General features: G+C 60.1%; 1 protein-coding gene across 14 annotated transcripts in view; it reads right to left on the minus strand.

The window, feature by feature from the left end:
- Window positions 1-1,911: 1,911 nt before the first annotated feature.
- Window positions 1,912-24,669, minus strand: part of GGT1 (gamma-glutamyltransferase 1) — a 32,238-nt gene continuing 9,480 nt past the window's right edge. Inside the window, exons 1-15 of one of the 14 annotated variants that reach the window (XM_029219514.1) lie at window positions 17,704-17,750; window positions 14,389-14,461; window positions 12,405-12,573; window positions 11,710-11,874; window positions 10,955-11,085; window positions 10,744-10,830; window positions 7,786-7,978; window positions 7,397-7,554; window positions 6,311-6,460; window positions 5,777-5,913; window positions 3,248-3,435; window positions 2,940-3,067; window positions 2,733-2,845; window positions 2,547-2,660; window positions 1,912-2,208 (exon numbers count right to left, since the gene is read on the minus strand). In XM_029219514.1, coding sequence (XP_029075347.1) covers window positions 2,062-2,208; window positions 2,547-2,660; window positions 2,733-2,845; window positions 2,940-3,067; window positions 3,248-3,435; window positions 5,777-5,913; window positions 6,311-6,460; window positions 7,397-7,554; window positions 7,786-7,978; window positions 10,744-10,830; window positions 10,955-11,085; window positions 11,710-11,870 — 1,707 coding nt within the window. In that variant the 5' untranslated portion in view covers window positions 11,871-11,874; window positions 12,405-12,573; window positions 14,389-14,461; window positions 17,704-17,750 and the 3' untranslated portion in view covers window positions 1,912-2,061. Of the gene's footprint in view, window positions 2,209-2,546; window positions 2,846-2,939; window positions 3,068-3,247; window positions 3,436-5,776; window positions 5,914-6,026; window positions 6,133-6,310; window positions 6,461-7,396; window positions 7,555-7,785; window positions 7,979-8,944; window positions 9,182-9,214; window positions 9,519-10,743; window positions 10,831-10,954; window positions 11,086-11,709; window positions 11,875-12,404; window positions 12,574-14,388; window positions 14,462-17,340; window positions 17,389-17,703; window positions 17,751-21,378; window positions 21,408-24,669 lie in introns of those variants that run through there. The other 13 variants (XM_029219479.1, XM_029219468.1, XM_029219495.1 and 10 more) reach the window with 13 other exon arrangements.

The following is a 24,669-nucleotide window of genomic DNA, read 5'->3' on the forward strand; positions in this document are numbered from 1 at the left end:
CCTCTTCCTGAGCTGACAGCACCTCCTCTCCTGGGGGCACCGGCCTGCACCCTGCCCTGCCCAAGCCTCAGGGTGCCCAGCTGGGAGGTGGCTGGGAGAGTGGGGGCTCCCCGAGGTGCCCCCTTTGACGAGACTCAGCAAGGCCCAGGGTGCAGGGGCTGGACTCCCACCCCCAGAGCCCCCACATTCTCCCAGCTTCCTTTCCAGCTGAGCTTTGCCCTCCCCAGGTCTCTTTACCCCTTCTGGCACAGCAGAGAAACTGAGACACGTGCCCACACAGCCACAGAGCCTGCCAGGCCCCCCTTTCCGAAGCCCCTGCCAGCCTGAGCTGGAGGGGCTACTGGGGCACCCTTGGGGGGTGGAGAGGGCTGCGGTCACCTCCCACCACCCCCACCGGACCCCCAAACCACAGTGACATTGCTCAACCAGGAACCAGAGTGCATTCCTGGGCCAGGGCCAGCCCGGGAGGCAGAGGAAGCAGGGACAGAGAGGTCGGCGGGGTCAGGGTGGAACAACGCCCCCTCTCCCCAGCCTTCCTGGTCAGGCAGAGGCCAGGATGCAGGGACTGCTAGAGCGAAGGCCCAGGGAAGGAACAGGCATTGTGCTGGGCTGGCCAGAAGTACGATCAGGGAGGCACAGCCAGGAAGGGCCCTGGACATCCGTGTCCAGGAGATGAGGGGCGGGAAAGAGAGGGGAAGCCAAGTCTCCAGGCCCCAGGGGGGAGCTGAACCCCATAACGGCTGGGGAACTGGGGTGCACCCTGTCCACGTGCTGGGGCCCAGGGAGTTCCAGGCCAGCCCCCACCTCCGCTGGAGCAAGGCCCGCCCCTCAGGCCTCAGTCTTCTCCCCTTTCCTCTGGGGCTAAAATGAGGGCTGAGGAGAGACCTGCCCACCCCACCAGCTCAGCCTCCATCTTGTCCCCCCATGCCCCAGGGACCCCAAAGATGCCACCCTCCAGGGCTCAAGGCTCAGACATGGGAGCACTCTGCAGACCAACACCCTGTTTCCCTGTGGGCACTTTGGAAGCATCAGGATTTTCTGCCTCATGAAGGAGAGCCCAAACCTGGGCTCTCCTAGCCCTGTGCCCCTGCCCTCAGGGGCCCCCACTGGTGCTCACTAGGCAGCGGGATGTCTTGCTGTCGTGCTGGGACGCCCTCACCCCTGCCCGCCTCCCCAGGTCTTTCCCAGCACCTCACCTTGGGCGTTACAACTGTGTATAAAGGATGAGTTAGGAGGCCCTGAGGGAGGGAGGGGCTGGCCCCGGTGGGGGAGGCTGGGTGCCGCGTCTTGTGGTTCTCCCCCACCCAGAGCCACCCTCCCTGGGGTGCTGGCCCAAGCCCTGACCCCTGGGGATTTGGCGACCTCTTCCAGTTCATGGATCCCTGAGAACCGGGCTTCCTTCTGGAATGGATCACAGCTTGGGTTTCACTCTGGGTTTCTGCTTGGAAAGCCCCCTGGGCCTGGCCCTGACCAACATGTTTTGCTCCAGCCTCTTGCCCAATCCCACCCCCACCCAGACCTCAGCTTCACCTCAGTGTGTGCTGGTTATGTTGAGGCTGGACACCCGCCGGGCTGAAGAGGTACCAGGGCTCCCAGGAGGAAACGCCAGGGCCATGCGCCCCCTGGTGGCTCACACTGGGAAGTGCTGCTGCCCAGCCCAGGGAAGAAGTGGCCTGGCTCTCGTCGTGGGGCTCAGGGTGAGGAAGAACAGTGCTTGGCATGGCCCACCCTGGGCCCCCACCCCAGCCCTGCACCCCCAACTCCCTCCCCGTTCCAGTGAGAATGCTGAGGCTGGCTCCAGTGCCTGAGCTGTCCAGACCTCTGAATCCCTTCTCTCCATCCTTCCCTGCCGGGTGGCCCCACTTCACACAGGATGCTGAGGCCCAGGGAATTGGGAGCTGGCCGGCAAGACCGCCCAGAGCCTGGCACTGCAGCCCCCATTTATTGCACTGCTTTGCCGCTCACAGGGGAAGCATGTCCCCCGAAGTCCCACTCCCAGCCCCCCACCCCCAGCGGACATCTCATCCCTGGGCTGCTGGTCCACCTTGCCTGCCTGAGTACTCAGTAGCCCGCAGGCTCCCCGCCTTTCCTGGAGTCTGAGGCAGCCGCCCAGCCGCCAGCTGTGCGGACAATGGCCTGTACCACAGCAATGAAGGTAGAAGTGACCTCGGTGTGGTGGTGCCGGGTCTTCAGGGCTGCAGCCACTGCCTGGGGGTGGGAGGGAGAGGGAGGCCTCAACGGGGGCCCAAGACACCATCTGAACCACACCTGTGTGGGCATGGGTTCCAAAGACACAGGTGGTGCCATTTCTGTCTGAGTGGCCACGAAGAGCAAGTTGGGGGCAGCTGGGCCGACTGGGTCTCATCGGAGCGGGTGGCCTGGCCCTCAGAGCATGGGGTGCAAAGTGGCCCAGGCAGCGGGCATGAGGGTCATCTGCCCCAGGCAGAGGACAGCAGCCATCGTCCACTCCGCAATGACACAGGAGACCCAGGTCCTGTTCCAGGATTCCCAGGGGCCCCCACTGTGACTCAGCACCACCCCCCAACCTGGTCAATGTCTTTCTCCAGCGTCGTGGTGTTGGGCAAAAGCTGGTTGTGCAGCCGGGGCTCCTCCACCGCCTGCTTCACATCGTAGCCGAACCACAGGCTGTGGATGATGGCCTGCGGATGAGGGGATGGGGTCAGTGTAGCCCAGCGGGCAAGGGGCTGGGGGCACAGGCAGGTGGCACATACCAGTGCAGTGGACGTGGTGATCTGCGTGCCCCCGGAGGCACCCACCACCATGCGGACCTGGCCATCCTGACCCACGATGATCGCCGGGCACATGGACGAGAGCGGCTGTTTCCCTGCAGCCGGCCGGTGGGAGGGAGGGGACAGAGGAGCTGGTCAGCTGCCTGCTGGGACACCAGCCCCCTCCCCACCCAAGCCCTGTGCCCACACCTGGTGTGATGAAGTTGGCCGGTGAGGGGGGCACCCCGAACTGGTTGATGATGTTGGGGGAGCTGAAGTCATCCATCTCATCGTTGAACAGGATCCCATTGGCCCGTGACAGCACCTTGGAACCAAAGCTGCAGACCAGCTGGGTCAGAGAGCTGTGCCCACCCCTGCCCCGTCCCACCAGCCCCACGTGCCCACCAAAGTGCCAACACGCGCCCTGGGGAGCTGGGGGCCAGCACTCTACCAATGTGGAGCCCCCCTTCTAGGACACACAGGCAGCCCCGGCCCACCCGGCCACCCAGCAGCCCTACTAGAGGTTGATGGTGCTGGTGGCCGACACAGCACTGCCATCCTCTGAGACCACGGACAGGTGGGCGGTGCCCCCGTCATCCGGCGTGTAGAACTCAGGCTCATAGTAAGAGGCCGGGTGAGTGGTGTCATCGGAGATCCGGGCCCGGAGCTGGGCAGCGAAGAACTCGGAGCTCATGTTGCGGACCACCTGCCGAGACCCCAGAGCTGGCCTGAGGAGGTGAGGGAGGTGGGGAGGGGGATGGGCTTGTGCGAGCAGCTCTCAGGAAGCCCCCAGCCATGGCTCTGACCATAACCCTCTTGCACCCAAAGTCTCACGTGGCCCGTCTGACCCCCTTTCCCCAGCCTCTGTCTCTGTTTCTGTCCAGCAACTCTGAATGTCTGTCCGTCCTCGGAGTCCCCACTCTCATTGCATCCAATCATTCATTCATTCAGGGAGCTTGTAACTTCATGCCCAGCACTGGGGGATCAGCAGGGAACAGACACGCAGGTCCCCACCCTCACAGCAGGGAAGACAAAGGCAGGCAGGGATGTGCTGGAAAGAACAAGCCAGGTGAGGGGGGTGGAGTGTGATGGGGTGGGAGCAGAGTGGTCAGGGAGGGCTTCTCAGAGAAGGTAATATCTGAAAAAGCCACCTGAATGGTAATGCAAAGGCCCTGAGGCAGGCCTGTGAGTGACAGGCAGACAGTGAATGGGGTTAGGGAGAGAAGAGGTTGAAGATGCCAGCAGGGGCTGATCCCATAGGTCCTTACAAGCCCTATAAGGACTTCAAAGCCACCTGTGCTTAGGGCAGAGGAGTGATGGGTGTTATCCCTCTGGCAGCTGTGTGGGGGTGAAACCCAACTGGGAGGCTATGATATCCACCAGGTGAGAGATGCTGGGGGCTCACCAGGTGGAAAAGAGGAACGGAGAAAGGCCCCAAGTCTTCAGTCTATAGTGGCCGCTAACTGGGGCAGGTTGGGAGCCTGATTTGGGAAAGGAGCTCGTCGGACCCTGAAGAATCTGTCTCAGGTGGGTGATGGGCCACACCTGATGTGTTGAGTTCATGGGCAAGGCAGAGCGCAGGAGGCTGAGCAGAGGAAATGCCTCCAGAAGGTTCCAGCAACACCCATGAATTAAGTGACTAATCCAAGGGGAAAACGTTCAGCCTGAATCTACTTCCAAGGAAACAGGGTTGAATCCAGGAATTTGGACATCCTAAAAGACAACTGCCCTGGGCCTTAAAATCAACAAAACAGCCCAGGGGGTCCACTGAGGCTAAGAGATGGCAGACGTGACAGCAACAGCAGGTGTGAGCTTGACAGGCTGGGGGCCTCAAGACACAGATGGGACCCTTGGGGAAAGGCCGACCAGACATCTAAAAAGGAAAAAACAGGGAGAGCAAGGGGGAAACGGATGGAGATGGGGAGAGAGGAAGGAAATGTGCCGAAACGTCCATAACCTTGCAAATTAAAAAGTCAAGGGAGGGAGGTGCTGGTGAACGTGGTGAGATGCTGCAGAGAGTGGGCCGAAGGGGAAACGGAGGCTGGTCTCAGGACCTGGCAGCGCAGGTATGGAGGGAGGGAGGAAGGGCGGGCACCAGGGGAGAGGGCTCCAGAGAGGAGATGGTGGCCAAGTTTGCCCCAATGGGGAGCAGAGGGACGGGGAAGCAGCTGGAGGGTTCTGGACCCACAACCATACACTTCTTTCGGAAATGACCCATCAGAAAGGGCAGACTGGGAACCCAGGAGGGAGAGCAGCAGTGTAGGAAGGGCGTGCAGTCATAGAGTGGATGAGCAGAAGGCCAGTCTCAGCCAGGAGGGAGGGCAAAGAGGGGCATGATGCACTGGCTTCCACCACCTCAGGGATGCCAGGTGCTGATGTGGGGAGCAGTGAGTGCAAAATCATCCCCAGGTAAGAGAAGAGGGGCTGCTGAGCAGCTGTGGGAGGTCACAGGTCAGTGTGAGGGGGTCTGCGGGTCTACCTTGCAGGGAGGGGGGGACCCAAGTAGGTAATGAGGGATGTGATCGGGGTGGAGGTGGAAGTCCAGCCTGGAGCCGGGGCACCTGGCGAGTGGGTAGGTCGGGCAGTGCAGGGCCTGGGTGGGGATCTGGGAAGTTAGCTCCTGGGTGTGACCAGGGAACACGTGGCTGGGGCCTCTGCCCACCTGGAACACTGGTCCCCTCCCCTGAATCCACCCTCCTCCACCCTGAGGGCTGTGATGCCCCTGTGCATTCCTCACCTCGGCACTGACCACTCCAGAGCCTTCCAGGCCAAGGACACAGCACATGCAAAGGCCCCGAGGTTGGAATGTGGCAGAGGAGGGCACTATCACTCCCTGACAAGTCTGTCTCTCCCACCCTGTGAGCTCCGTGGGGCAGAGGCTAGGACTCAGGGTCAACAGTCCATCCTAGCACACAGTAGGCCCGAGGGCAAGTCAGTGGCAGAAATAGATGAATAAAGGCTGAGTGAGGCTGGGGTGGCCCGGGGAGCCCTCCTGGCATCTCCATGGTAGGCCCCCCACCCATCGAAGGCCAGCCCCTGCCCTTTACCTCAGTCATATTGACAAACTTGGGGTCCCCAAGCAGGGTCCTCTTGGCATAGGCAAACCGGAAGGCCTCCACTATGCGGTGGTAGGTCAGGCCCTTCTGTTCAGGTGTCTCCACGCTCTCTCGGGAGAAGTTGTACCCTGGTTGGGCAGAGCCAGGCAGGTTGGTGGTCCCGGTGGCCCCGGAACATCCCAGCTCGGCCAGGACAGCTGAGTGCCCTGGAGAGGGGGTGGTCCACGCCTCCCTGACCCACCTGGTTCACCTTGAGGAGGGGGACGTTTAATAACCAACAGCAGTGGCTGCTTGGGAGGCAGGGGAGGATGGAAGGAAGCAAGGGTCCCCCAGGTCTGGGCCTCACATGTCAGTCACAGGTCTACCCAGTCCACGGGGTCACAGATGACCACTCAGATTTACCAGATGTGCCCTTTGGACCAGGCCGCCCAGCATGAACTCTGGCACTGAGAGCCACCCCGTGACCTCACATGGCTGTGCCCACCCCCAGGACGCTGCTCTGCAGGGCCGCGGAGGGCAGCTGACCTTTGAGGATGTTGAGGATGAGGGCCAGCACTGGCCCGCTGAGCGGGGCACTGGGCACATAGAGCTGGGCGTCCCCGAGGCTGATGCTGAGTGGGTGCTCGATCAGCCTTGCGCGGTAGTTGTTCAGGTCCTCGGCCGTCACGATGCCCCCTGCATGGGGTGACAACACGGAGATGGGGCACACTTCTGGGGGGCCATCAAGCAGGGAGCCCTGTCTATCCCCGGACCTCCCTGACAGTGCCACCTTCCTCTGGCCAGGTCCAGGCCAGCGCCCTCCACCTGCTGCCCCACTGACCTCAGGGTCTGTCGTCTGTCCTCTTGGCGGCCAGAGGATCTTCTCTAAGTGGGAGATATCTGCTCCCATCCCCCACTTCCCCTACCTCCGCCCCCCAGTCCCCTCCTCCTATGACTAATGGGTGGGTGGAGGGAAGCTCTTAATTCTCTAGGGAAATGGCTCCAGACATACCAAGTATTTACAGGCTAATTTCCGATGTCAGCGGTAAAGGTCAACATGCTAATCACCCTCCTCCCTGACACACTGGAAAAACTAACATGAAGAGGCCATGGCTCGGTGAGGGAGAGGCAGCATGGGGCTCCTGAACCTATAAGAACCTGCCCACAAGTTCCCAACCGCAGGCCCTGCATGCAGCTCCTCCCATGCCTCGCTCACCAAGTCCACCCTCATCCCCTGTGATCCTCCTGGAGAAATAAAAGCCTTCTCTCCGGGCCTCAAACTGTTCTCTCTGCTTACAAAGTCCAACCTCACCTGTGGCTCAGGCACCACCTCCTCCAGGAAGTCCTCCAGGGTCTGTACTTTAGCGCTTCCCCAACCCTGGCTCCTGCCTACACCTGCATTCCCCCCACCAGGGTTTTCTCTCCTGGACTGCAGGGTTTCTCTCAGCTTTGACTTAACCAGGAGCTGTGGATCCGTGTGGCCTGTCATTAACTGCAGACACATCTGTGACCCTCCCCTGCCAGACACTCCCTGAGGGTCCAGTGTCCAGGCCAGGTAGGACCCAAGGACCCCAGGCTCAGTGTTCCCGCTGTGGAGTTCCTGGCCCCAGGCCCCTGAGGTCGCCCGCTCACCGGCCTCCTGGATGTCCTTGACAATCTGGGCCGTGAGGCTCCCGTTGTAGAAAGCCTGAGCACCCTCCAAGGCCAGCGTCTCGTAGGTGTCGGCCAGCCGAGGCATGGTCACTCGGTCCCCCTCCCGCAGCACCTTCCCATCCCGGCAGAACACCTCGCTGGGGCAGAGGGGGCTCCCGTGAGGCAGGCAGGTGGGGCGGACTCAGCCACCCCACTCACACACACACAAGAGAACAAAGGATGGGGTGCCCCTGTCCACAGAATCCAGCCCAGGTGGGGCCGGGACCCCACCCCCAGGCTCAGAACAGGCAGGGCTTTGGTCCCTCGTTCAGCGCAGGTTCCTGAAAGTGCCACCCGCTCTTGCCCACCAGTAGGGACCACAGACGTACCACAGCTCAGGGTGCCGCTGGATAGCAGCCTGGCTTCTCTGCAGGGCTCCCGCCAAGCTCTTCCCCACAGGGAAGCCCTGGCGGGCCAGCTGGATGCTGGGCTGGAAGAGGCGAGCCCAGGGCAGCCGCCCATGCCGCTGGTGTGCCAGCTCATAGCCGCGGATCTCGCCTGGAACCGCCACCGACAGCCCACCTGCGAAGGAGAGGGACACAGCTAGTGGCTCCACACGGGGGATGTTCCAGGCACAACCCCAGGTGGGACCAGTGAGGCTCAGGAAGGACATAGATTTTTGAGGTCACATCTGGACTCAGAGGCATGAGTGTGGCTCAGCTCAGCTGTCTGATGAGGGCACAGGAGGGAGGGGCGGTAGCACGTGTGCTGGGTTCCGCTGTCCCAGGCCTGGATGCCTGTCTCCGCAGGTGCCACCGTGTCTGAAATCCTGTGCCAGGCCCACGGTTGCACAGCGAGAGTATAAGGAAGCCAGACCTCACCATCTCTCAGTTTGAGCCTCCTGGGCCACGAGGCCCCTCATCCCATAAGACTCAAGTGTTCCTCCAAAACCCGCCAAAGCCCCCAGTGCAAGCCCAGGCCACTCTCAAGGCTGGGCTGGTCCCAAAGCAAGGGGCTCTCTTCCTCTCTTCCATTGTCCCAAATGGGACCTGAGCCCAAACCCCTGCCCTGTTCCCTCTCTGGGTCTTGGTTTCCCCATCTGACCATAAAGAGTTTTGTTTCCCAGCACTGTCCTTTGAGGAGCCATGATTCCCCTGGAAACAGAGCCCTGGACCTTCGTTCCCCACTAGGCCTCACTGCCCCTGCCACACCCTAAAGCCAGCACTGACCCAGAAAGTTTCAGCCACAGCCTCGGCTCCCAGACACCCTCCTGCTTTCAACCCTGAGATGCAGGGTAGGGGGGCACACCCAGGCTTGGCGGCTGCAGCTCTCGAGCTGCCTCTCCCACCCTGAAGTGGGGCATGAGGTTCCAAGAGCCGGGTTGTTACGACATTGGCACATCCCGGAAGGTTTGACACCCAGCACACAATTCCTCCCCCTTAAATAAGTGCTACCCTGACCTTGGTCAATCAGGCTCTCACGCCACACTCTCTCCAAGGTCACCAGTGACCCCCACGCTGCCATCGCAGGGTCTCTTTCTCATCTTACCTGGCCCATCACTGTCTCTTCCTGCGTCACTTCTGCATCTCCCTGCCCTCTCCTCTGTCTGCACCAACTCTGGGTGCCCTCCTCCATGTCAGGCTGCAGGGTCCATTACATGCTGACAACTCCCAGACTGACTCTTCGGCCTGCTCCCCTGATGGCCAGATCTGAGGACGCACCTGCCCACTTGAAAAAGGCTTCTCAAACTTAACACCTTGCTGGTCTCTGTAAGGGCCACCCTGTCCTTCCAGGTGCAGACCTGAGACCCCAACTCACCCGAGACTCCTGGGTGAGCGTCACACCCAACCCATCAGCAAATCTGCAGCTCCGCCCTCCAAGTGTGCTCGGCCCAGCCACCAGCCGCCAACTTCACCTCTCCCTGGTTATCACCGTGACATCCTGATGGGCCACCTGACGGGCAGGTAACTTGCTCCTCCTCTTTCACAGCAGCCTGAGGGGGTTCCATCAGAAAGCGGCCAGATCCACCCAGGTCCCCCTTTCGACTCAGGGAACACCTTTACCTCACACAGACATGATGACCCATGAGGTCCAACATGACCTGGGCGGTTCTACCTGACCCTGTGTCCTCCTCTTTCCCCCAGACACCCCCACGGCTGCCCCCAGCCCCAGCCTCTGGGTCTTTGCTCACGTGCCCTGACCAGGGCACCTGATGAACCCACAAGCCCTCCAACCCTTCCCACCTCTGCTTCCCAAGCAGTGCTGTGGCATATGGCACACCCATGTGTGCTATCTCTCCCTGTTCCACCTGGAATGTGCATTTCACCTGTTACCTTTGTTTCTACTGGCTTAGGGAACAGCCCCTGATGCTGTAGGAGGTGCCCAACGAGCCCTAGTTAAATATGTGAATTCCAAGCATCCAAAGATGCTAAGTCTGTAAGATTCCCACAATCTCACACTCTGAATGATTTCATTTCTACACTGAGTTTCCCAATGGGTAAAAATTCAAAGACTGTGTTGGAGGGGATTCCAAAACGACTGCTCTCAGCACCCTACACAGGGCTCCACCTGCAGGAGGGGTCCTGCAAAGCCTGCAGGAGGGGTTCAGACCCACTATGGCCTTTAATCCCCACCCCTCCTTCCCTCCAACCTCATCCTGCAATCCACTGGGGTCCTTGCAGGGGCGCCCCCTGGTGGCCATTGATTTCCCTTGGCTGCCTGGGGAGTTGCAGGGATTTCCTTCTTGGCTTAAGGACAGGTTAGAAAAGAGAGACTCCTTCCCATACTCTAGAGAGCTATCCCCACCGATGAACAAACGAACGAACGAATGAATGACTTAGATGCCCTTTAAAAACCCAGGGTTTAGATAGCCTGGGTTCAATCCCAGCTTTACCACCATCCAGCTGTGTGACCTTAATCAGTTTACATGACCTCTCTGGGCCTCAGCATCCCCACCTGTAAAATGGGAATCAACACCACGCTCCCCCTGCCAAGCGTACAGGGAGGATTCAAGGGGCTCATCGGTGAAAAGGGCTGAGCAGAGTGCTGGCCCCAGGACCCTGGCACATGCAAGCTGTTGTAATAGTAATCACTCTTTCTGTGTTCTAGCTCCGTGTGGCCCTGGAGGGACCTGAGCAGAAATAACAGAAGCTCTCTTTACCCTCTGTGATGATGGGCTTGACCAATCATTATGGAGGGTTTTGTGGGGCCAGGAAGGGATGGGAGGGGACTGCCAGAGCCACTCCCAGCCCCAGATGGGATGGGGGGAATATGGAGGGTGGGGGGCGGGTGCTCATGCCTTCCAGCAGCTCGTCCTGCCCCTGCACCCACACCGAGCCCGCACTCACCTTCCTCTGACTGCTCTGAGCTGTTGAACATGCCGGCAGAGGCCAGCTGAGGGGCCACCTCTCGAGCATTGATGAACTCAGCCTTTCCTGGAAGAAGAAGCATGTGGGCAGTCCGGACCAACACCAGCCCCTCACTTGTGTGAACCTAGGAGTTGCCCAGCTCTGCCTGCCCAGCCCAAGTGCAGCCCCTCCCACCCTGCCAGCCACTCACGTGTGGTGCTGTTGTAGATGGTGAGAAACAGGCCACCCCCGATGCCCATGCTGTGTGCGTTCATGAGCCCCACGCACAGCAGGGCCGCGATGGCAGCATCCACCGCTGAGCCGCCGTCCAGCAATGCATCCCTGCCAGTGGCACGTGCCGGGAGTGAGAGCCGGCGGGCTCTCTACCCTCCGAGATGCGCACCCCTCCATACACCTCCCCACCGCCTGGCCACACTGCCCAAAGGAGGATGGAGAGGAGCCCATAGTTTCTGATTTTTTAATGTAAAAGACTGTTGTATTCTAAAACCGACGGGCTTAAATGTTCCTCTTTTTCAAGCAAACAGATGTACGTGACTTAATAATCGGAAAAAAAGGGGAAATTGTTACTTTTTATTAATAACATCTTTTTTCTGTTTAAGTTTTTAAGTGAGAACTGATCTTTGTACATGTGAGCTAGGGGTCTAAAAATAAAACAGCAGAGTTTATCTGAAGAGACAGACACCCTTGAACTGAGAAAAGGGCTCAGCTGGACACTGGGAGACCCACACCCTGCTCTCAGGGCCAGTGTCCCCTTCTCCCCTGACCAGAAGCTGCTGAGAAGGTCCAGGGACAGGATAGGCAGCTCCACGCACACCGAACACCCCTCATCCAGGCAGCCCGTTTACCAGTGGCGAAACTGAGTCCCAGAGAGGCGAGGGTCTTGCCCAGGTCCACTTACGGTGGCTGTCTTCCAGGGCCTGTGTCCCCACACCCTGCCCCACTCACCTCCCGATCTCTGAACAGCGCTTGGCATCCGTGGCCACGGCAGCTCTGGGGTACACATGGCTGTGGGGCTTGAAGGTCTCAGGCAGCCAGACGCAGAGGCCAATGATAAGGAGCATTAGGACCACGGCCACCAGGGCCAGCAGCATGGACCGCTTCTTCATGGCTCTGCGGGCATGGGGGATGGGAGGGTAGAAGGTCAGGGGGCCACTGCTGACCTGGCCTTGGGCACACCATCGCCCCACAGGGCACAGCACAAAGTCGAGCCTCAGACATATGTCCTCGTGTCTCCTTCCGGCCCCCAGAATGCATGGGCCACCCAGCCCCCAGATTTTTGCTCAGGCCACTCCCTCTGCCAGAAGCTCCTGGTCCTACCTCTGCCCCCCAAATCCTCCTGCTTATCCTCGGGGCCCCCTCCCAGTAAGGACCCCATCTCCAGCAGGGAGCCCCCCGGATTTCACTTCCAGAGAGGAGCCCCTGATCCTGCAGGACCTTGTCTGTCCTGTGGCAGAGCCCTCCACCACCAAGCCGGTCACTCCGGGAGGCACAGGGCTGGCCTGATTCCTTCCCGGCACTGTTCTTGGGTCCCCAGAGTGACCTGCCACAGAGCGTGGGGTTCAGCTTTTGTTGTGTCCTCAAAGGGGGCACCCACAGTCTCCTGAAATTATCAGATGAGCCACCGTGGGACCAGAGCCTACCTTCCTCGGTGGGTGGGAGCCCTGAGCCTCCCAAGGAGGTGGCCACAAAAGATGGTTTTGGCTGAACAGGCCGGAGAAATAACTGAGGTCTCCTTCACGCTCTGCAGGAGCCTGTGGCCACAGAATCTGCTCCAGGGAGACTCCCGGACCACGCAGTCTGCTTGTTCTCCTGAAAATGGAGCAGGTGTCTCTGAAGCAGGCTGGGCCTGCCCTCCGGGGAGCAACGTGAGGTGTCTCTGCCTCTGATGAACTCTGTCAGCCACTCCCATGTTGGTGAATATTCCGTCCCCACAGTGCATTTCTCCCCTGCACAGCAAGGGTGTTGCACAGAGCAGGGCAGGGAGCTGTCATGTGACCAAGGGGTGAGGGCCAGTGTGCCAGCCGAGGGGATGGAGCATGGGCTCTGGGGCCAGCCTGCCCTGTCTCACCTGTGTGGGACCTTGGGCAAGTCACTGACCATCTGACCATCTATCCAGTGGAATGACAGAAGGGCCTGCTGGGAGTATTGTGAAGATGAAGTGGGTTGGAAAGCATGAAGTGTTAGGTAAGTGTTGGCTATGTTGGGGGGGCCTGGAGGTCTGTGTATGGCAGAGGGGAGCCGGTCAGCCTCCACTCACTGTTTATTTCCCTGTTGACTTCCTGCCAGGCTGTGAGGGAGGGATGGAAGTAATCCTTGGGGTCCCCGTGGCAATGGCAGCAGGCGAGGGGTGTGACCCCAACGGGGGAGGAGAGGTGTGGTGACAGAGGCAGGGTGCCTCCTCTCCTGGACTCAGTTCCCTCCAAAGGGCGATGTCTGCTGGAGAGCCCAGGGCTGGGACCCCTCTGGCTACCCTGTCCCTATTCACAGGGTCTCCTAGAGCTGGTCTAGGAATGGAGTCCCACCCAACGTGGGGGCCCAGACCCCAGCACAGAAGGGCTTTCTCCTCCCCAAGCTCAGGGGGCGGTCACACAGCAGACTACCACCCCACACCCCCAGCAGGGTCCAAGCCAGCCTCCTCTCTGTCTTGACCACCTTGACCGAATCTAGGCACCACCGTTTCTCGCTGGACACCCTCCCATCCCCCACCAGCACTGCCTGCTCTGCAGTCCTCGGAAGAGCGGTCAGAAGGCAAGGCTCTCTCCAAAGAGCCAGCCAGGTCCTGCCGCCACCGCTGCCCTGAGGACAGGCCATGCCCTCTGCCAGGCCTGACAGCTCTCAGGGCGTACCCCGGGCCCTGGCAGGGGGCCAAGTCAGGGTTCCTGATAGAGGCAGCTGTGCTGGGAGGTCTGTGGGACCTCGGGAGCTGGGCCAGCAACCTGAGGCATCTGTTCCAGACCTAGAACTTTCCCATCATATGCGGCGGGGTGGGCGGGGCAAGACAGGAGCCAGTGTCCCCCTCCCCAGCACAGGCACAGCCCCACCCGTCAAGGAGGCCCCCCAGTCCTGTCCACTGGGTCAGGCCACGCTGGGCAGCTTGAGGGCATGGCCTCATTTCTCCTGGGCTTGGGGCCATCAGCTGAGACCCCACCCCCACAACTCTGGGTCCTCCTCTCCACCCTCAGGCCCCTAGACAAGCCAGCCAAGACCTCCTGAGGTCCACGCTCCAGTCCCCCACCAACCATCTGCTTGTGCCTCCTTCCACCCAAGGGCCCAAGTGGGCTCCGCAAAGGGCAGGGTGTACCCTGTGAGGCTCAGTCTGCCAGGGAGTGGGTGGAGGGGTGGGCCGCACTGACCCATCCCCTTCTCCCTGGGCAGGGCAGTAGGGAGGTCTGACTCAGCCCCCCATAGGCAGCCATCCCAGCCCTGCGGAAGACACCCTGCTGGGTGACTGTGCTTCTGTTTCCCATCCCCCACACACAGTTTTTCTCAGCCTCACTAAAACAACGTCCAAGCCCAGAGGACTGGCTCTCACCCAAATCAGTGTCAGGAAGGGAAACTGAGGCCAGAGAGCGGGTGCTTGACCTCCAATAGCGACCCTGCTCCTCCCGAGCCCGGTGGACTTACCTGAGGCCTGAGGGCAGCGGGGGCCCAGGACAGCCCCTGTTCCTCAGAAGACAGCTCTGGGCTGGGACACTGGCTGGGGAGGAAGAGGCAGATTTGTCTGCCTGGGAAGGTCTTGGCCACAGTGTAGGCCAGGCCCCCCCACTCTCAGGAGCCGCCCAGAGCCACGCCTGCAGCCCTGCCTGGGCAGAGCTCCTCTGGGGGCCTCAGAGCTGGGCTGGGATCTGGGGTGGGGGTGGGCTCCTCCCAGGAGGAGCAGAGGCAGGAAAGGAGCAGGAGGGGCCGGAGGAACTCACGTGCTCACGTAGTCCAGGGGGTGGGGGATGGGGGTGGGAGGGGTGCGGGGGGAGAGGGGGAGAGGCCTGCCGGGGGGCACCTAGAATCCCTGTGTGTGTCAGAATAGGTGGAGAGCGGGCGGTCCTCAAAGAGAGGTCTGGCCTGGCAGGGAGGATAGCCAGAGGGTGGCCGGAGGCTGCTGTCATGTCACGGCAACAAGGAGGCACAGGGACTCGGCCTATTGCCAAGTGACTAGAGTTCACGCAGCCCTGGGAGGGCCCTGGAGGTACGAGGTGCTGTCAGCAGTGACCCTTGGGGTCCCCTGGATGGTGGCAGCAGGCAAGAGGTGTGGCCCCAATGGGGAAGGCGAGGTGTGGCGACAGAGACAAGGCATCCCTCCTCCTGGACTCAGGTCCCTCCGAAGGGTGGGTGTCCCCCACAGGCTTGCCCTGTCCTTGTTCAGAGTATCGGAACTCCAGGGCCAGACATGGTGTCCCAGAGATGGTTCCTGAGGCCGTGGAGCAGGGGTGTCACCAGCACCAGAGCAGAACCCAGACCTGAGAGGCTCACCACACCCCACAGCTGGGCGGCAAGGGTACCTCCCTGGGGCACGGCCCAGGGCTTCAAGTCCGGAAGGTTCCACCACCTATCCAGGAACATTAGTGCCCAGGCCCAAGGAACCACCTAAACAGCCTGGAAAGGCAGGGCCCAGAGACGGCCAGAGTGGGTCCAAGGTCACACAGCCCACCAGTGCACACCTGGCTACCCCATACCTGCCCCAAGTTGCTGCATGTCCCTGACCAGCCCACCAAGGAGTCCAGAGTCAGGAGCAGCTGCAGACCCGCCCCAGGGAACTTGGACACTGCCCCATCCCCCTTTGGCTTTCGTCAGGCAAGGAGAAGGATCAGCCACTTCCTGAGTCATGCCTCCCTCCCCCGCTCCCCAGCTCGCTGTGCCAAAGCTGCCCAGGAGCCCCCACAGCCCCCGTCTGTGACATCTAATCCGCAATAACCCCGCAAGGCTGCACCATTTGAGAGGTAGAAGGAGATGTGGAGGCTGACCAGACATTGCTGCCTGCCCTGGGTCACACAGCCAGAACAGGCCTGGTCCTATCACTCAACTGCCCTTGGGCGGGCTTGGCATGGAACCGACCCAATGCACTACCATGAAATCTTCAACCAGCATGACCCTGGGATGGGGGTGCCATGACAGCTCTTTCCCTAGACACCATCCCCTCCCCTGCAGACCAGGGTAACTAAGAAGATGGACAAGGCAGGATCCAGGGACCAAGGCCCAAGACCTGTCCCCAAGGACTGGACATCAGCCAGGAACATCAGGGTATTTGGTCCTGCCTGAATGGCTGCATTGCAGCTCAGTCGGCTGGGAGGGGTCTGCAGTGGAGAGCCACAGGGCTCTGTCTCAATGCCTGAGCCTGCTCAATGGTTTTCTCCCTGCCTGGGATAGCATGAGACATGGCAGAAGTGGCAGGAAAGTAAGAAGAAGGTCTGAGTGGGCAGAGGATGACCCAGACCCCCCAGGTGACCTCAACAGGAAAACCCTGAGCTGAGGCAAGTTGGAGGAAGCCCAGCTGCAGGTTCTATGGAAGGGAGACAAAAGCGAAGGTGTCTCAAAGGCCATGTCAACTGAGGCATACATACGTACGGAACAAAGAAAGCCCTTCCTCACATATCAAGTGTGTCACATTCTGTCCCAGTCAGCCCCCCACACCCACATGCAGAGAGGGGACCTGGGGGCAGTGGGTCTGGGCTGGAGGTCTCCTCCAGACCCCACGGCTCCTGTCCTAGGCACAAAAGGTGGTGAGTTCTCTGCCCCCAGGAATATGCAAGCCTCACCCAGCCAGAGATACTGACCCTGCCATCAGCACCACCCCCTCCCAGTACACACACATATACACACACACACACACACACACACACCCATGCTGAATCTAGGCTGAGCGAGCATGTTCTAGGACGCAGCAGAGAAGAGAGCGTGAAGAAGAGTGAGACAGAACAGACAGCGTGGGGTTTCTCTGTTAATCCTCCAGCCCCAGAGTCACAGGGGCGAAACTGGGCACAGCCCCAAACCCATTCACAGGCCTGAAGCCGAGGCTTAGGTAGAAGCGACTTGGCCCTGGAGGCACATGGATGGACAGGTAGGCACCCCTTCACTTTCCTTACCACCAATGCCCACAGTGAGGAGTGATGTCCCCTAGGTACGAGAACACAGCTCTGGGCAGGAAGCTTACCATGACCCAGACCGGATTTGGGAGCCTCCTTCCCCAAGACCTGATAACCACTACCTGCCAGAAACCTGTCGAAATAGCTATACATGCCTGCAATGACCACAAGGGGGCGGGCGTCCCCGGAGTTGTGCAATCACCCCTTGTACTTGTACCGGCCATGCCCCACCCCCACCATGAGAGCAAACCAGAGCCCGAGAGATGTGGCCCGAGGACACAGCAGCTCAGCCCCCATCACCACTCACCTCCACTCCAGACCCGCCACCCCAGTGACCCCACCACCACCCCAGGCTGCCCCATCCTTCTGGGCCTCAGTTTCTCCACACTGCCCTCCTCCCTCTCAATCCAAGAAGCCCACTTCCCCACCCTCCTCCACCCACCCCACAGCTGTAGCAGTCAGCCAGAAAGCCTTGTCAGGCAGCCTCAAACCCACTTACTGGAAAAGAAACAGAGGCTCCCAGCCCAGACCCAGTCAGACCAAGGGCCTAAGGCTCTGCCCATCCGTGTGACCCCTCTGCAGGATCCGTCCACACAATCCCCACCCCCATCACCCTGAAGAGCAGCTCACTCCCATGACGCAGGTGTATAAACTGAGGCTCAGAGAGGACGGGGGACTCCTCCAGAGCACAGCCGGGACATAACAGAGCTGGGGCTGGAACCCAGTCCTCCAGATGTCCCCGAGAGGCCCCAAGCCTGAGCTCCCCACTCCTACGATGTCCAGCAGCTCAGAGATGGTGAGCTGAGCTTCAGGGTCACATAGCACTGGGGTACAGCCAGACTCCCATCCTGCCCCAGCTCACCTGGCTGCAAGGCTGGTCCTCCTTCGGTACTCCAGCACAGAGCAGAGTCCCCAGTGCCCAGCTCCTCCCCTCCCTCCCCCTGCTGGCCTGAGTGGGGGGAGGCTTTAAAGGCACAGGAACCTTTCCAGGTGGGAAGAGGACTGGTTCCTGGTCCTGTCCCTGGGGCTGTGTGACCTCGGACAGCAGGTAGCCTCTTCAAGCCCAGTGGGGTCCCAAACCCTGCATAAGAGACCTGAGCTTTGAGGGCCTAGGTAGGGCTACATGAGGCTGGGTTTCAGGCAGAGGCCAGTTAGGCCAAGGGTCCTCTGGGAGGAGGAGAACTCCTGGCCACGTTCAATATCCAAAGAGAGGTCCCACAGTGCTGGGGTACAGCCAGATGCCTCCACCAACAGGGGTGGGTGTGTGAGCATCAGAGGCCCCGCCAGGCCTGAGAAGCCTGATGTTTTCTCTAGAGTTCCTGGTCAGGGGATGCCCTCGCCCCCACCCCCGGGGCTGCAGATGTCCACAGGCTGTCACTCCAAGGACCCTGGTCACCGTCACCAGGACAGAAAGGAGTCACATGAACCGGGGAGTCTTTCCTCATCCCTCAACTTTCTGGGGTTGAGGAGGCAGGCTGATGGAGGATGGGGCCATCTGCTCACACCCCCGCACCTGCTCCAGCCAACAGGATGGGGTGGGTACCCCCACAGGGCTGGCAGGCCCAAGCCTGCCCATTCTTCTGAGGTCCACACACAGCCTGCTGCTTACATGTATTCATCCATCATTCATTCATTCACTCACTCTCCCATCTGACCCTGGCCCATTCAGATTCTTCTCTCAAGCAGCCCCTAGCCAGACTGAAGATGGGATAGTATAGTCAACCAAGGAGGAAGAGGAGCCCAGGACCCCCAGGGAGGGGCAGAAACGATCGGGGGGGGGGGGATCCAGATAGCACTGGGATTGGACTGTGGAGGCCAGCCAGGCAGAGGGAACAATTTGAGCCTGGGGCATCTCCGCAGCAGTGAGGGTACAAGGGAGACTCTTGACTGCCCTGACCCTTCCTGAGCCCTGAGGTATCAAAGCTGGAAAAGGAAGTGGCTGAGCTCAGACCCTGAAGGCCAGGCCAGTGCATCTGGACTTTGAGAGCCTGGGGAGGCTGGTGAATGTGCCACTGGGCTGGGTAACCCATTAACCCCAGCTCACTCATTAAGACCCTGGTGGGTGACCATTAGCTCCTCAGCCATTCTGGGAGTCAGGCAGAGGGCAGGGGCCATGGGAAGAAGGGAGTGTTGATGGGGCGCTGGCTGGGGGCTGGCTGAGCTTGGGTCTCTGTGTCCCTGCTCCTGGAGGAGCTCCCCTGGGTCGGGCTGGCCTCCAGCCAGGGGAGCTGCCAAGGCAGCCTGGGGGCCCCACCCCACCATCCCAAAACCTTTCATCTGCTAATCACCCCTGCGGTGCTGGCACCAGCGACCTAGAGAGTTTGGGGACCTTGGCCAGACAGGAGGCTCAGGCCCTGGACCAGTGGTCAGGGAGGCAGGCACCTGGCCCATCCCCCACTCTGAGAAGTGGGCCCACAGAGGCCTTGGAGGCCACTTTCCTGCTCTAACAGGCTCAGGTCTGCCCCACTTCTATGCCTGGAAAAACAAAGCACTTGTGGGGCAAGCAGGGTGTTCCTGGCACAGGAAACCTCACCCTAAGTAGAAAAAGGACTTACCCAAAGCTACCCGGCAGGACAGCAACCCAGGAAATGGGGAAACACCTGCAAACCACTTCCTACCAGTGGTGCCCCACCCTGCTGTCAGGTCCTGGGAGTGGCTGTGTCTGAGCCCCCAGAAGTGCCAGATGAGCCTGTGCCCCAGGTGGGCCACATCTGGCTGGTAGAGACACAACATCCTGGGCGTTCCCTGGTGGCCTTGTGGTTAGGATTCTGGGCTTTCACTGCTAGGGCCTGGGTTCAAAACCTGGTGGGGAACTGGGATCCCACAAGCCACGTGACTCGGCCAGAAAATAAGACACAACATTCCAAAATGCAGTTGAGAGCCTCACAGTGAGTGAGCCAGGCAGGCAGGTCCAGACGCCAGCAGCATCTAAGCCATCCTCCAGAGCTGCTGGGCCACCGGGAGTCAGGAAACCTAACATCATCCAAGACATTTTGTGTCCCCTGGTATCTGCACCAAGGAGACATCTGGTCAGTTGGCTGAACAAAAGTTCATCTTCATCAATTTGAGGACCACAGAATCTCAAATGTTTGGCCTCTGAGCTCCCATCTCCATCACCCCAGAAGGGTCGGCTTGCACACCTGCCATGACAGGGAACTCACTACCTCTAAGGACAGTGAGACTGGTTGTTTGGCAGGTTCTTCCCAATGTCAAGCCCCAATTTCTCTTCTTGGAATGCCTTCTGCACCTGCTTCAGGGGTACCTGGCCTAACACCCTGCCCACTGTCAGAGGCCACAGAGCAGGGCTCCCCATACCCTATGGCTATTTGGCCACCACCTCTCAGAGCCACACAGACCACACTGAAGGGATGGAAGGAGAACTCGGGTTTGGTGAAGGGGCTGGTGAGGTCCAGTGGTAGTGGGAAGTGAGCTCTGGCCAACTGCAGGCATAGGCAGAGAGCCCCCTGTGTCCCAGACACTCCCTGGTGCCCTTGTAGCGGTTCACCATCTCAGCACACACCTTTGATGTGAGGACAGAGGCTGGAGCTCCGGCAAGTACATGGGCCTCCAGGGCTAGCAGCTTGTTAACACCTGGAAACTTCCGGCAGCAGAGCCAGTCTGGCACCTGGTGGACCAAGTCTAATTCCCGAACTCAGAGGCAGCGCAACCGAGGGCATGGGCTCTACAGTCCCTACGTTCAAGTTCAGTCCCAGCCCTGATGGCCCAGGGTCTCCTCTTCCTGCCTTCAGTTTTCTATCTGGAGAGCAGGGATCATTAAAATAGTTGTTGGGCAGATGCACTGAGACGGCCATGCACAGGCTGCTGTGAGCACCATGACCTCCATGGTCCAGCACCCGGGCCTGCAGCTGCCTCTCCCTCCTGGATGAGCAGCTCAGAGGTCATAGGTGCCCCACTCCTGGCCGCCGCATCCTCCCTGCCTACGGCTCCCTGCATAGGTAGCATTTATCACATCACCTCATAATTATCTGCGGTGTCTGGGAGCTCCAGGGGGTGGCGGAGGAAGGCTGCGTCTTGCCCACACCCCAGCCCCCAGCCCAGCACATGGCTTGGTCTCCCGGAGAGCCGACATACTCCTATCTCCAGGTGTGTGTGTGAGGGTGCAACGCCCAAGCCCACCTGTCCACGGCTGCCATCCCCCACCCCGTGATCCTGCACAGGGCTAAGTGGATGCGCGGTTCCGCTAATGCCAAAACTGTCCCACACTCTCCATGCACACCCTGCTCAGCCTGCCTGGGCTTGTAGAAGCCCTGCCCCCACCCCCTTTTTCAGCATCTCTTTGGCCCCCTTCACTGAAACATCCTGTTGGCTGATGTTTCAGACGCCTTGGATTAACCAACAAGCCGGAACCTGAGCTAGGCAGCTACCCTCCCAGACCTCCACCGGCCATGTTAGCCAGGGCCTAGCCCTGGACAGCAGCGCACGCATCCTCACCGGCCCTGTCCAGCAGCCCCTACCTCTACACCCCCTCCTGCTCGCCAAACCTGAGCCCCCAGCCCCCCACACCGCCCCCTCTCACCTGGCAACTTTGCAGAGTCCCCAGCCGCTCTACTACTGCATCCCCAGTGCTCTGAGCACATCCCTCCCCCACTGAAAAACCCTTCAAAGGTTCACGTGGCCCTCCAGATAAATTCCTGTCAGCTGGGGCCTGCCCCTGCCTCTGTGTGATTCACCCACCGCCCTACTGCTGGGGCTCTTCCATCAGGCCCCAACTTCAACACCACCGCCTCCTCATTGAAGCCCTCCTCTGTCTCCTGGTCTGATGTCTTCCTCGGCTCCCGCAGTGTCTGGAACCCCCATCACAGCTCCCCACCTCTGCTGTTCCTTTAACCTCCTGCGTCTTTGTCTCTGAAGTATCCACAGGGCCCAGTGATCATCACTAAATGTAAATATAATGGCTGTCAGGTGGGCTGGGTGGATTCGGCAGGAAGCCACAGAAGATTGATTAGAGCCTACACATGCCACGTGCATGTGTGCTGGACGCTTTCCTTGCTGCGTCTAATCCTACACCTTTGCCAGATGGGCATTCTATTTTCCCCATTTTACAGAGGAGGAAACAGTTTTGCAGAAGCTACTGTAGTGGGCTGAATAGTTTCCCCCCAAATCCACACCCGCCTGGGAGCTCCGAATGGGTCCCTATTTGGAAATAGAGTCTTTGTAGAAGTCATTAGTTAAGAAGAGATCATCCTGGGTTAAGGTAGGCTCTAAATTCAATAAGGTAGGCTTCCTATAAGAAGGGACACACAGACACAGTGAAGGAGGCCTTGTGGCCATGGAGGCAGAGATTGCAGTGAAGCAGCTACAAGCCAAGGAAGGCCAAGAACTGCTGGCCATCGCCAGAAGCTGGCAACGGGCAAAGAGAGATGATTCCCGAGCACCTTCAGAGAGCACAGCCCTGCCAACACCTTGATTTCAGACTTCTGGCCTCCAGAACTGGGAGCGAATACATTTCTGTCGTTTTAAGCCATTACCAAGTTTGTGGTAATTTGTTATGACAGCCACAGAAAACTAGTACCACTAACTACCTTGCCCGTGTTTATATACCCCAAAAGGGGGCAGGTCCAGGGGATTAGGAGCTGGGGCCTGAGCCTACACCTGTGACCCCCGTGGTGACTCCTAGCCCTGCAGGAAGCTCACAACCTATTCCTTAGAGCCAGATCCAGGGGAAACTGTCTCCATAGACTGTCTGTCTGCTTCCTTCCTCCTAGTGAGTTCCAAATCCATCCTGCTTCCTTCTTTGCAGTGGCTGCCAGGAGGCTCAGTGGCACCTGGCTCCTTGCTGAGGTACCATCAGCCCTGGGCTTCCCTGCCTCCTCCTGGGCTTGAAATATCCCACTGGGTGGGTAGAGAAGACGCCCGAAGGTGGGACAGGTCCAGCTGCAGCGCCAGCAACAGCCCTCCACCCAACCTGCTGGGTCATCAGGACCCTGTTTCCCTGTCATTCCACCTGGGCCACCAGCTGTCGGTGCTACTTGTCTCCTGGAAGTTCCCACTTGGGGCCCAAGATGCCCCCAGCAGGGCCTGGGTTCCGTCCACTTGACTCTCTGGCTCCCAGGGGTGGTAAGGCTGCCCCGAGAACCCCTGAACCTCCACATCAGTCCTGGGGGCTGAGAGGGCAACACCACAGCCCTCCACCCACGGGGTCTCCCCAAACACAGCTCAGCGGCCCAGGGCAACTCCAGGCAGAGGGGCCAGCAGGCTTTAGTTAAGCATACATGGAGGCCGGCCAGCGGAGGGACAATGCTACCATTCCCGAGGGCACAGCTCTGTCTCTGGGGTCCCCTGTCCCAATCAGGTTAGGCCAGAAAGAGTCAACCTCGCCACCCCTCACAGGAGGCTGAGGGAGGCCCATGCAGGGATTTCGGCCCAGATGCCACCCCTCCCTCCTTTCCTGGAAAATGTTCTCCAGGAATCTCTCAGCCAAGGACACAGAGGGTGGGGCAGGGGTTGAGGGGTGGGGCTGGGGAGCAGTTCTCCACTTTCCATGGGACTCCAAGCTCTGGGCATACTCCCTCTGCCGCTGCCTGACGGCCCCCCTTCATGACATCCAGGCTCAGCCCTCCCTTGCCTTCCCCCCGCCCCCACCCGGCCCCCTCCCCCAACCTCGGCCTTCTCGCTTTTGAGGGGACAATGTCCAGACCTGGCTCAGCCTCTGGAAGGATATGGTCACGATCTGGGAACCATCCCAGCTCTGGCTCCAGCCCTGAGATTGGGGTGGGGGAGGTCTTACCAGCCTGCCAGCTCTGGGTAGGGGTCTGCGAGGCCCCTGGGGCAATGGGGCTGCTGCTGAAGTCTCTGGCCCAGTTTAGTGACAGCAGCACCTTGGCCCCGGAGGAAGGCAGGCCAGGAAGTCATGCAGGTTTGCCAGGGAGGAAACCTGTGGTGCCAAGGTGGCCCCATAGCAGCGAAGGGAGGTGTCTGGGTCCAGTCGCAGATGGCAGGAAAGAAGGGGCTCCAGGATAGGAAGGCCCCAGGAACAGGCCCAATGGGGGCACCCAAGCAGGCAACGACAAGGGCTGGGGTTCAGTGGGTGGTCAGGCCCTCTGCCTTGTCTCAGGGGCTCAGCCCCAGGGCACCACAGAGCCCAGCACTCTGTCTTGGACAGTCTTGTGGGGGGGGGGCAATTCTTAACTCAGAAGAAGGAGCCTAACTCTGCCCTCACCTACTACAGGCCCTCGGACAGCCTCTCCTCCCCCTATCGCTGTCCATGCTCAACCCCCGGCACCCGTGACTAGCTACACTGTCCTCCCAGGCTGGACACACCCTCCTTGCTGTGGAGGTCAGGGTCTGGAGCCTAGTGCCCCAAATGCCCCCTACCCTGGGAATGTGAGGGGCCCAGAGCTGGGTGGGGGGTGCTATAAGGGGCAGCAAGCCTCCAACAAAGACCCCTCCAGCTAGTGGGTTCCTGGCTCAAACCTGGTCCCTGGAGTAGCCAGCCCCCACCCCACACACCTTCCCCACTTCCGTCACGGGGAAGACTGAAGCAGGGGCAGGTGCGGCTGGCCTGCTGCCAGCCTGCCCAGAGCCAGGCTGAGATGGTTAACCAGCAACCCCCATCCCATTTATCTCCCAGGTGGCTGGCAGAGGAGGCCGGCCTGCCCAAGTCTGCCCCCAGCCAAGCAGGGAGGGGTGATAAACATTTGTCAACTCAGAAGTGTCCACGCAGGGCGGACAGGTCAGATGCTACAATTGCTCGCTGCGGCTGGGGCGGGGGAGATTCTGAAAGCAGGCGCTGACACTGTCTAAAGCCGGCAAACGGCAGCGGAACCCCCACCCATCCCGCCCTGACTGCAAGTCCAGTGCTCTTTGC

Source organism: Monodon monoceros, unplaced genomic scaffold, assembly GCF_005190385.1.
Source record: "Monodon monoceros isolate NGI ecotype Baffin Bay Population unplaced genomic scaffold, NGI_Narwhal_1 Super_Scaffold_1, whole genome shotgun sequence".
NCBI classification, from domain to species: Eukaryota; Metazoa; Chordata; class Mammalia; order Artiodactyla; family Monodontidae; genus Monodon; species Monodon monoceros.